We start from the raw sequence: 12266 nt of genomic DNA, 5'->3' as shown, positions 1-12266 counted from the left end.
TCTTATATAAGCTTTACAAATATATCAGAATATAGGCAGTTCCTTTGTTCTAAAATTTATATATTTTCTCAGTAGGGCCTTTTTACTGGTTAGTGGTGTCAGGAATTTCTGAGAAGTATTTTGCCTGCCATTTTATTTCTTTATGACCTTCTGCAACATACCTGTGCCATATTTTAGTTTTGTGACTCCAGGAGTGTTGAAAGGCATATCTTAAGATATTTTCAAATGCAAAGTCATAGTAAAAATTTGGAATTCGTTTTTGTGATATGTGGATGACTTTTCAAAGACAGCAATTGCAGGCTTGATGAGAGATGTGATTTGACAACATCAGTTTATATGTAAGAAGGTTCAAGTTTAGTGCCATGTTATGTGAAAGTTTTTCACTCAGCATTTTGAAAATTTTGTTCAACTTCAGTATGTACATGTGATGAAATTATGTTTATACTTTGCTGAATTCGTTTGGCCTTGAAGCTTCCTCGCTCAACTAGCACAAGCATTTATTTTTGAAGAAGTCAGTTTTCTATTCTGCTTTTTCATGTGTGCAGATGGAAGGAGGAGGAAGGTGTTTTCAGAATGGTAAGTCTGTGATTTAAATAAAACCAACCTACTGGCAATAATAGTTGGAACTCCTTGTTGGTGGTAAAAGTAATACAAGGTCTCACTGAGACTGAATTTAATCAGTGATAATAGCTTCAGGCAGCCACATACCAGGCATATATGGTTATTATCATGGATCACAGCACATTTTAAAAGTGAACATTGCTTGGGCCTAGTTGCTGCTCATGTAAAGCCAGGATTTCCAGAGCATTTAAGACATCGCCTTTTAGCATTTGTGGAGTTGTTAGCTACTCCTGTAAGTAGCCCTTTGCCTATAGGTGGGCCTGGGATCCAAGTTGAAACGGTTCCGATTCTTGTTTCAAAATTATGGCTATTTAAGATTCCCTCACCCAGCATGTTTATCTACAACAGGGAAGGGCAACTTGTAGCTCTTTAGATATTGTTAGATTCCTGACTCCCATCAGCCGTAGTCAGTGTGCCAGTAATTGGAGACAATGAGATTTGTAGTCCACAATACCTGTTGGACAATAATTGCTTCAGAGCGCTCAGATGGATGAATTTTTAAAATATATCCGTTATTGGTAAGCTGCCATATGGGGCTTGATTTGTTCATGACCTAATACATGGCTGTGAAACCTGTGGCTATTCAGGTGTTACTGGAACACATCCCCCATCATCCCTGACCTTTGGTCATGCTGGCTGGAGTGATGGGAATTGGGGGATCTGACAACACATGGAGTATCACAAGTTTCCCACCTGTTATAACAATGAATAAATAACCAGAAATATAGTTTATGGATATGGAAGCTATCAACAGTTATTTATTTCCAGTTAAAGATGGTTGCTATTTATTTATTTTTAATCTGGTGTGGACTGGTCTCCAGTTACTAAAAAAAAAAAGGTGACTTACTTTTTCAGTTGATGCAGGTACTTTTGATTTCAAATTGAAGCTAGCCTTAGAAACCCTGTAGCCATAAATTGGCACCAGCATTTTCGAAACTCACCAGGTGCCAGACGCATTTTGCACCTGCTATCGACCACTTGCAACCAAGTGAAGATGCCAGGATGGTGCCTGACATCTCCACCATCTGGAGGTGCATGCCTGGGGGATCCTCGGATCTGGACTGCTTTCATACACTAGGAAAACGTCCTGTAGAATTCTGTCAGTTATAGTTTATCTCAGATTTCCTCAATTTTGGCCCTCCAGATGTTTTTTTGGCCTACAACTCCCATGATCCCTAGCTAGCACGACCAATGGTCAGGGATGATGGTAATTGTAGTCTCAAAACAGCTGGAGGGCTGGGGTTGAGGAAGCCTCTTTTATCTTCACAATCAGAATGAGCTTTAGGAACCAAAAAGTTGTATTGCAAAATATGACTTTTGAGCTGTCTGCTCCAAAAATGGCAACTAGGCATTCCTTTTTGGCAACTTTAACCCTGGTTTAAGGAGCCATTTGGCGCCTAGCTTATATATATGAGAGTTTCTGACACTGCCATTGGTACTTTCAAGAATTGGTATGCCTGTGCACTGAAATCTCTGTGGTGCTACTATTGTTAAAATTGACTGGAAGCACTAGCATCAACTTCAATTTAAGAAGGATTTAAAATGGGACTGGCCAAATTCTAGTGAGGTTAAGCCTTTCAGTGGCTACTAGTTATGTCTGTATACTGCCTCCAATATACCAGTTGCTGTTGAACAATTGCAATAGAGGGCTGTTGCCCTCAACACCGAGCTTGTGGACTTTCCATAGGCATTTGGTTGATCATTGTGGGAAGCAGCGCTGGACTAGAAAGGCCTCTGATATAATCCAGCAAGGCTTTTCTTATGTACTCTTCCAAAGTCAGATTGAATATCAGCACTTTTCAGGTTTTTCCTCTGTGTACAGTGGTCAGTTCATAATCATTTACAAGCTACTGAGATCCTTGGGGAATATTTTACTCTGTTTCCAGAAAATTACCTTTAGTAGTGTTTTTATATTGGCACATTATTTAGCAATTCTTGCCTTTCTTAGTGTGGCAAGCATCACAAGATGTAATTTTGAAGGCATGAAGACAGCCTTTGGACCAACAGGCAGGAAAACTGCACCGCTGAAAACCTTGTTGGGAGATAAAGTGATGGGCAGAGCACTATCAAGAACTGTACTCCCAGGAAAACATGGTTTCCAACAAAGCAATTGATAGCATCCAGACTCTGCCTTTCTTGGAAGAGCTGGATTTCCCTCCCTCCCTGGATGAACTGAAGAACCCGATCAACTCTCAGGCATGTGGTAAAGCCCCAGGACAGAAATGCTGAAAGCCAGTATTAATTCCTCTCTCATGAGGTACCTTCTCTGCATTACAAAGAGGTCTGCAAACTTGAATCCCTTGCAGAAGACCACAGTGCCTGGAGGCGAACAGTCAGGTTGTATACCACAGTAGTGACCAAAGGAGGAATGACTGCAGGGAGGAGTGCAGACGGAAGACATACCATGGTGTGCCTGTAGCAGTACAATCAGATGCCTTCATCTGCCCCAGCTGCAGTAAAGTATGTCTCTGCCATATCATTCTCAACAGCCACAGCAGGTGGTGTAAATCTCTCAACAGTTTGAGTTTACACCTTTTTCCATTGTATCCCGAGATAGACAGATGCCAACAACAAAGGACTGACTATTTTTGTCAAGAATTGTGAAATCAGAGTTTTAGAACAAACTTTTGCCAAAAATGTTATGGGAAATCCAGTGTTAATATTGGATGATGTTTACAATTTCAGAAGAACTTTGCAATGAAATAGCTTGCATTGCACTAGCCATTGTTAAATTAGTGCAGGTTAGAAACTGGACAGTGTCATACTCAATGGAAGAAGGCACAATTTTTTTGTCAAGTTCAAATGATACATAGATTTTTGCAATTTTGGAACTATGCTTTAATATCTGCTTCCAGTGGTTACTTTGAGCTGTATTTGTTCTTTACCAGTACTTTTTACTTTCTGCTGCCCATGAGTCATATCTCTTTTGGATTGAGCTTTACTTGGCTATCTTATAGTCACAGGCAAGTTGCATAGCTGTAAGCTTATTTTAGGTTATCTGGTTTTGATAGTAGAGGCTCTTGAGAAAATAGGAAGTTAAATATTTTATTTCGTGTTATGCCCCTGTACAACACTATTTTTTCCTTTGGGTGTATTATGATTTTGAAAAATCAGTTTGAAATCCCAGTGTACAAAGTAGCATAATAAGAATAGTTTTCTGGACAACTAACATATTCAGAGAAATGGAGAGGTTTTCAAAATAATGGTCTCAATATATCTATGATTTTTTTTCAAAGGACTTTGTGATGTGACATTGACTTCTGATAAAATGAATCTGCTAAACCAGGGATCAGGAACCTGTGGCCCTATAGATGATGTTGGACTACAACTCCCATTATCCATGACTATTGACTAAAGTCTGTTTTGGAGGCCTAATCTGGCCCGCTGTTCAATCCGGCCCCTGCGGCAGTTTATTTCGTGGGCTAAAATCCTAAAAAAACCTCAACAACTTCAATCCTAAGAAAAGGTCACCAACTTTGGTTGGCCTTTATGTCCCTTTATTTCATCAAATTTGGCCCTCTTTGAAAAAAGTTTGGACACCACTGATCTAGGCTAATGGTGATGGGAAGAGGAATCCAACAACATCTGAAGGGCAAAGCCTTTCCATTCCTGAAATAAACTGTCAAATTCTTCGTTGTTCAGATCATTAAAGCTTTTATGTTGGTTGAACTCCTGCCAAGTACAACATAGTACAAATTTCATTCTATACTGATTCTTGATCAGTATAGAATTCATACACTTGTTTTTATTTGAGAAACTTGGCATGCTTCATGTTTCATCATAAAGTGATCAGATGTGCATAAATGAGATAGTATAGTTCTTATGTGGAAATTACAGTATCATATGAGGAGCCTGTTTCAGTGCACACTTGCGTGAATAGATCAAACCCCCTTTTTATGGGATGCTCATTGCAGGGGTGTTTTCAAACTAGCAATGTGAAGCATGATGAACAGTTCTATAGCTATAACTTCCCAGTTATGCATGTTTGAATTTATTCTGGGTCTTGAAGGACACAGTTTCCCCTGACACCCCCCCCCCATTTGCTCAGTATTGATCCAGTATTCCCCCCGCCCTGCATTTGCTCAGTTATGGTCCAGTATTTCCTTTGATACACCAATATACCAGTGACACAAACATTGAGAGTCGTCGTTGGAGCTTTGATTTAGATTCTAAAGTTTACTGGTGTGTGCACATCAAGGTCATAGAATCAAATTACAAATAACTAAGTTGAACCCATACTTGTAAGTTTATTATAACTTTATTTATTTATTACATTTATATTTCACCTTTCCCCACGGAGCTCAAGGTCCTATGCATTGTTTTCTCCATCTCATTTTATCTTCACAACAACCCTGTGAGGTTAGGCTGAGAGGCAGTGACTGGTGACATTCATATGTGAGTGAAGATTTGAATCCTGATTTCCCAGCTCCTAGTCCAACACTCTTAATCACCATACCACAAAGGAACACAGGAAACTGCCTTATACCGAGTCTAGCCATTGGTCTGTCTAGCTCAGTATGCTGTCACTAACTTGATAGCAGCTCTGCAGGGTTTTAGACAGGAGTCTTAACCAGGCTGGCAGTTGAACCTGATACATGTTCCTCCCATTCACTTCCCCCCCTCCAGAATTTATGAAGCAAACGGAAACATCAGCCCAGGGAACACGAGTGGTTTGGTTAAAGGTAGAAATAGAAAGCTCTAAACGTGTAATGTAGCAAGAAATGAGGAAGCAAAGTTATTTTCAGCCTGTGATTTTGACTGTGATTTTGAAATCCCTCCAAATCCCTGAATTCTAAGTTTACTTGCTCTGTTCTTAACAAGGTCTTGTTGAATCTCAGTACACCGGGGTTGTCAAACTGGCATCTACAAATGTTGGCTGGGCTTACGAGTCAGTCGTTATTTGTGGTTGTCCTCCATCCATTTAGCATGAGCAGAGGGCTTTAGAGGGGCTATTTTTTAATTTGTCCTGATTATGTGGAATATCTTACATTCCATAGCTTCAAACTACAGTGGTACCTTGGGTTGCATACGCTTCAGGTTACATACGCTTCAGGTTACAGACTCTGCTAACCCAGAAATATTACCTCGGGTTAAGAACTTTGCTTCAGGATGAGAACAGAAATCGTGCTCCAGTGGCGCGGTGGCAACAGGATGCCCCATTAGCTAAAGTGGTGCTTCAGGTTAAGAACAGACCTCCGGAACAAATTAAGTTCTTAACCCGAGGTACCACTGTATAGGGCATATGAGGGCTGCATTTATGAATATCCTTTTTGCTCTTGTTGAATGGATATGTAAGATGCTTGAATTTTGGCATTGGGATTATTGTTGATGTTGACAAGCTGAATAGTTTGTCAAGGAGAGAGGTGTGAGAGTCAGGGTGATAATGGGGTAGTTAGACCAGAAACAAAGGTGAATGTTTAAGAGCTGTACGAACATCATAATTGTTGTCTAGCACAGGGGTAGGCAACCTAAGGCCCGGGGGCCGGATGCGGCCCAATCGCCTTCTCAATCCGGCCCGTGGACGGTCCAAGAATCAGCGTGTTTTTACATGAGTAGAATGTGTTCTTTTATTTAAAATGCATCTCTGGGTTATTTGTGGGGGCATAGGAATTCATTCACCCCCCCCAATATAGTCCGGCCCCCCACAAGGTCTGAGGGACAGTGGACCAGCCCACGGCTGAAAAAGGTTGCTGACCCCTGATCTAGCATTTTGTCTTCCAGCAGTGGCTACCTGGATTGTCCTTGGAAGTTCACAAGCTGATCAAAGCTCCATTCACTTAAATCTCATAGGTTTCAGTGGAACTTTAGCACGTGCAACTAGATTAAAGTTGGCAACTTGTAGGCTGAAGTATTGGGATGCAACCACAAAGCTAAAAACTTTGGGGATTTTGAGGAAATCCAGTACTGAGACCAGATGATGGATTGCATCTGTAACAGGTTCAAGGCTCTCTTAATGCAGTGGCTTGAGATTTGTTCTTCAAACAGTCTTGAGATTTGTTCTTTAAAATATAAATCTGTATAGAAATGAAATTAATAATAATAACAATAAATGTCCACCACAAAAAAATCCAACAGTACCTAGGCATTACACTGTGGTGACTGCAATGTAGGTTTAAGGTGCCATTTCGCGATTAGATTATATATCTGAGTTTTTAATACTGCCTGTGGACAAGATCCATAGCATTATGTTCTCTTGGACCCTGTTCTGCTGCTTAGTGCTCTGGTGGCATCTCGGCAATAGCTACATTTTTCCTTCTTTCCTTGTGAGTCTGCTTTTTTCCTTTTCTTTTTAAGCTCCATAGTTTTTGTATAATTTTAAGATTGGCATGTTGTATTTTACAGCATAGTCCACTGTGAAAAATTTCTTGGTTCTCAGTGGGCTTCTTCAGACTGTAGTGTTCAGCACTGTAGAAATAAGCCTAGGTGAGCCTCAAGTTCCCACATTTTTCTGGTGTGGTCATGAGAAGGAGTTTGCAAGCTTTTGCTTCTATTTTTAATCAGTGGAGGAGCAGATTAGCTGAAACCTATTTCTTGGGAACTAGTGCATTCATGCTAAGCCAAGGTTTGACTTAACATGACATGTGAATGTAGCCACTGTAGTTAATAAGAACAGCCTGCTGTGATGGACCAATGACCATCTAGTTCAGCATCCTCTTTTCTCAGTGGCCAACCAGCAAGTACGACCTGAGTCTGTGGAGGCAGAGCATGTCTATCCTGGCTAGTAGTCACTGATACAGCCTTTTCCTCCATGAATTTGAAGGCATGGATGATTTTCATTTTGGTGAATAACAACGCCCCTGGGACCTGAGCTGTATATTGTGAGGCTTACAGCTCAATCCTGTGTAGAATGAAACATGCTTAAGGCAAAGTCAATGGACTTGAGATTGTAGGATCAGCTGTTAGCACAGCAGCAGGAGATGGAGTTGTGAAAAGGAGGTTGCATTACAGCAGCTGAGTTAGGCTGCCAGAAAACTTGAAGTGGATTACTTGAGTGGAGGGAAAACTAGTAGCCTTTTAGCTTGATGCTGAAAGCAGATTCCTGCTATTCTCTTCTCTGGCAAAAATGAAGCCCTTTGTTGATGAAGTGGATGAACAGAATGAAGAGCTCATCTATGTCAAGAGAGTTTGATTGGGAGAAGTATTATCATTGTGAAGAGCTGCTGGACAGGAGTTGGGAAAAACTCAGGATTTTGGGGGAAAGGGAGTTTATGCTCTGTGTTCTCTAGTTATGTATGGACTATTTGCTACTGAGCTGGGGCAATGTTTAATTTCTAAAAAGAGATATGCAGCAACTTGGATTTGTGGATAATTAATTATTTGTATCCTCAATTTCTTCGTGGGAAGGGGAGGGGAGATTGCACTTCCTCAATGGCAGGAGAAAAACACATTGTGTGTGCTCGGGCATGTTCCCATGCTCTTCCTGACTGATAGAAATAGTTGTTGACAACACAATTTGTTGACTGGTGGTTTCAGTAATTCTTTAAGTAAACTTGAAACTTTGCTGATGTGGCTGGGACTCTTAATTTACCTAGAATTGCCATCACTTATCACTGTAGCAGTTTTCTTTCCTGAAAGGAAAAGTGGAATGTTTCCTTAACTTAGTTCTGATGTTGTAATCTGTGGTGTGCTAACTGCAAAATAATAGCAGTATTTCTCTTGTAATATTATACTTTGGCCAAAATTATTTAGCCTTTGAGTGTTGTAGCTGAAGATGAGGTTACTAATAAACTCAGTGAACCCTTTATTCATTTTTACTACGGCCGTACCGTGGATCCCAAACGCCTTGTGACCCAAGCATTTTGGCTCCCAAATGCTGCAAACCTGGAAGTGAGTGTTCCGGTTTGCGAATGTTCTTTGGAACCTGAATGCCTGACGCGGCTTCTGGTGCTTCCAATTGGCTGCAGGAGCTTCTTGGTTTCCGAACGTTTTGGAAGTCTAACGGACTTCCAGAACAGATTCCGTTCAACCTCTGAGGTACCACTGTATATTTGTTCCTTCTGACCTAGAAGTAAATATTAGAATAGTTATAAGCTGAATAGTTCTATAATGCAATTAACGAATATCCATTTTTCCTTAAAGCTACTGCAAACCATTAAGTATCTCTTTTGTATGCAGTCTTTGGCATCTTTACCCATGTTGTGTTTTTTTCTTAAAAATTGTTCCAGTTTAAAATTATCATTCTATTGTGCAAAAGAAAAAAAATCATTCTTGATAACAGTATTTAACAATTTTTATACTTTATTCTAGGGATTCATCAAAGATGTTCATGAGGATTCACTCACAGTTGTGTTTGAAAATAAGTACGTACTATGTTGAAAAATATTACTCCCTTTATTTAGTTACATAATGTGCCATCCCCCAGAAATGCATAACACATAGTTCACTATGGAGACAAAGCACAGGAACTTGACTACAAATACAGTTGAATGTAAAATGGAAAGAACACACTTAAATGTTGTTGCTAAGTTCTTGGAGCCACAGTAGTCCTGTAGTCTTGGCAACTATAGTAAATTGAAACGGGTTTAAATAGAAATACAGCTGATCTTACTGTGTTGACAATGGGGAGGCTGGTAAATAGCCACTCTGTTGGCTGCCTCCCTGTGACTAAGGCAGAGATCCTTCTGTAAATTAGAAGAGAACATTTCCCCCTCCTCTCTGGCTGTCACTGTCCTGGTTTAGGTGATTGGGAGCAAACTGCAACAAGTCTCAGTCTTGTGTTCTTCCTTTCCCCACCACCCTAATACTTGAGAGAGACCTTCCACTTTCATTTTAGAACAAACTACAATGCTGAATATCTACAGTGAGGGAAAAAGTATTTGATCCCCTGCTAAATTTGCCCCCTCACAGTATATACCACAGAAGTGTTGTTTGTTTAAACCAGGGTAAAACTGATACTGGAACCTATTTTGTTGGCTAACCTTGGTAAGAATAAACCACAGTTCCCAGCATTCATATGTAATATGGAACTCTAGTTTATTCTAAAGTGAAAGCAGAAATGCTTGCTCTCTTCTCATCTGCAAAGGATGAGAGAGTGGGAGAGCGCATAAAGCCAAGGCTCACCACAGCTTGCTCATAATCATTTGCATCATAGTTTAGGATAGAGAGTCCACTTGAGTCACGGATGGTTAATATAAGTGTGTGTTGTTAAGCAATCTAACAAAAATGTTGTTGGCTTTTGAATATTGAGGTTCTCTGTTTAATATTAGTGTGGACAGTATTCCATTTGTGTCCAATATTAGTATTTAAATAATCAATTTAAAGTTACAACTGTGAACCAGGGTTACCTTTTCTTACTGACCGTGATGTAATTTGAAACTTTCAGCTGGCAACCAGAACGCCAAGTTCCCTTCATTGAAGTAAGATTACCACCACCACCTGATATCAAGAAAGAAATTGGTGAAGGAGATGAAGTGGAGGTGAGTTCATCCAGTGATGGGCAGTGACTTGTATTTTTAGAGGTACTGTTGGTCAAGTTAGACCCTTAATACCAATCATGTCAAAATGAATGGAATTTTCACAGCAGTGCTTGGTCACTTGTGCCATGGCTATAAATTAAAGAAGTCCCCTCTTTCCAGTAGCTACACAGCTGTCGGGAGTCAGTCTGCATGTTGTTATTACCAAGTAGAATGTATTCTTCATGAAAGCTATGTAACATACTTTTTGGGAAGACCATGTATAGTGAGGACAAGCAAGTTCTGAATTAGACACACAGGACACAACTCTCAAATGCAACAGCAAGGTGCATTTATTCCTCTAGGAGGCACTGCATTGTCACCAAAGAAGGGAGGAGGTTTCAGGGCTTCCTCTTGTTGCCATGGTTGGTGGATCTGTTTCTGTTCTGTGTCGTGCTTGCCTCTGCCTCAAATTTGTCATCACATAATGACAAATATGAAGAAACAGAAACTGATTGCGATAGTTCAGAAAATGAAACTGATCCTATGAATACTGCATTAAATTTAGTCTCCCCTCCAATCCTTTTCTCAGCTATTCTTATGGCTCATAGACATAGAACCACAGAATTGTAGAGTAGGAAGTCCAGTCCTCTGCAATGCAGGAATCTCAACATGCGGTCCCCCATCCAATTTGAAACCATGCTTTGTTTCAACATGACATGGTTTTGTGTCTGCATGACAATGTGGAGAACTGAGGAGATGCAGTGATTTTGAGAATACTTAATAATTTTCTTTGTTTTACTCATAAACTTGACAATACCAAAGAGATGCTAGGTTCCTTACAGTTCAGTAGTTTGTAGCTCCATTTGTAACACATTTTAAAAAGTAAATTCAATTTGTAATTATTGTTTGACTAAACTCTACTTCAAATATAACAAATATGGTATTTTACAATAAAGTCATACACAATACATTCTATGTTCCTAAAGTAAAAAAGTTACTTTTGATCTGTAAATGCTGCTTAAAAAATAAATACTGAGTATTTTTCAGTTTCCCCCAAAATTTGTGTTTCCTCTGAGAAAAAACTATCTCCTCCCCCCACCTGGCATGACTTCAAAATTTCTGGAAATTTTACATCTCTACCTATTTCCAAAGATGAATTGGACACCAGTAGAAAATTGTTGTCAGAAGATTATGCCAAGCTCTTTATCCATCTGCCACCATTTTGTAATTGGCTTCATCTCTGTGCTGCCATTTTGTGATTGATAGGCCTATACAATTTTCAGTCGTGTCATTTGAGCCTTGGGAGTAGAATGTTTGAGCACCATTGCTCTGTTTTATATAAAGATATGAAGGCAGGCAAGATTATCTTAAATTTTATATTAAGGGAAAGAATTTATTTTTAGAATAGTTTATGCCTGTATTTGTATTGATGCTTGTAATTCTGGTGTACACAGAAAAAGAAAATCCAGCTTTCAGTCGCCATGATTTTGTTGGCCGTCCACAAACATCATTGAAATGAATCTGGGTAGTGCTAGTTTGTGAAGATTGAAACATATTCTAATCAATATGGTTTAAATATGCTGTATGATTCTCCCCCCCCCCAGGTGTATTCACGAGCAAATGAGCAAGAGCCTTGTGGATGGTGGCTAGCAAAAGTTCGAATGATGAAAGGGGAGGTAAGTAGAAGTAAAACTTGGGAATTGTAAGCAAACATCATGAGGAAACATCTAAAGAAAGCATTAAACCTAAGAAAGTTTTAAACCTCTGTGTAGGACGTTATAAACAAGAGCACTCCAAAAAATAAACTACGGTGTGCAAGTCTAGTAACCTACTTACATACACTCCCCAAAATGGATGGGATTGGGTATTCTTATTTAAATTTGCTGAAAGTTTTGCTTCCTGAGGGTGGTGGAATGGCAAACACAAAGAGGATGATTCAAATATTTATCATGCTAACTATTTAGTGCTCTTTGGGTTGCGTCCAGCTAAGTCATACTCGAGATAAGACCTATTGAAAACAATGGATTTGTTACTTTTAAGTCCATGAGTTTCAGTGAACCTGCTCTGAGTATGCCTTAGTTGAATGCAGCCCTCTAACTCAGAGGTTTTCAATCTTGAGTCCACAGCTCCCTTAACCAACTACATTCTTTTTGTGGTACCCCTGTGAGGCGCAGGAGCTCAGTTACATCTCCCCTTGCCTGCAGAGCTGACAGCCTCTTAGCCTTTTTTGAACACCCTCCCTTGTGGAGT

General features: G+C 39.8%; 1 protein-coding gene across 6 annotated transcripts in view; it reads left to right on the top strand.

The window, feature by feature from the left end:
• Positions 1-12266, top strand: part of FXR1 (FMR1 autosomal homolog 1) — a 30384-nt gene that overhangs the window by 2488 nt on the left and 15630 nt on the right. For all 6 annotated transcript variants that reach the window (XM_083613268.1, XM_083613271.1, XM_083613267.1 and 3 more), the window contains 3 exons: positions 8869-8921; positions 9944-10037; positions 11621-11692. In XM_083613268.1, the coding sequence (XP_083469394.1) occupies positions 8869-8921; positions 9944-10037; positions 11621-11692 (219 nt within the window). The remainder of the gene's footprint in view (positions 1-8868; positions 8922-9943; positions 10038-11620; positions 11693-12266) is intronic.

This window comes from Podarcis filfolensis, assembly GCF_964270895.1.
Source record: "Podarcis filfolensis genome assembly, chromosome: 5".
In the NCBI taxonomy this organism is placed as follows: Eukaryota; Metazoa; Chordata; class Lepidosauria; order Squamata; family Lacertidae; genus Podarcis; species Podarcis filfolensis.
Note: the sequence above shows the minus strand (reverse complement) of the source record. Positions and strands in the feature narration are given on the sequence as shown.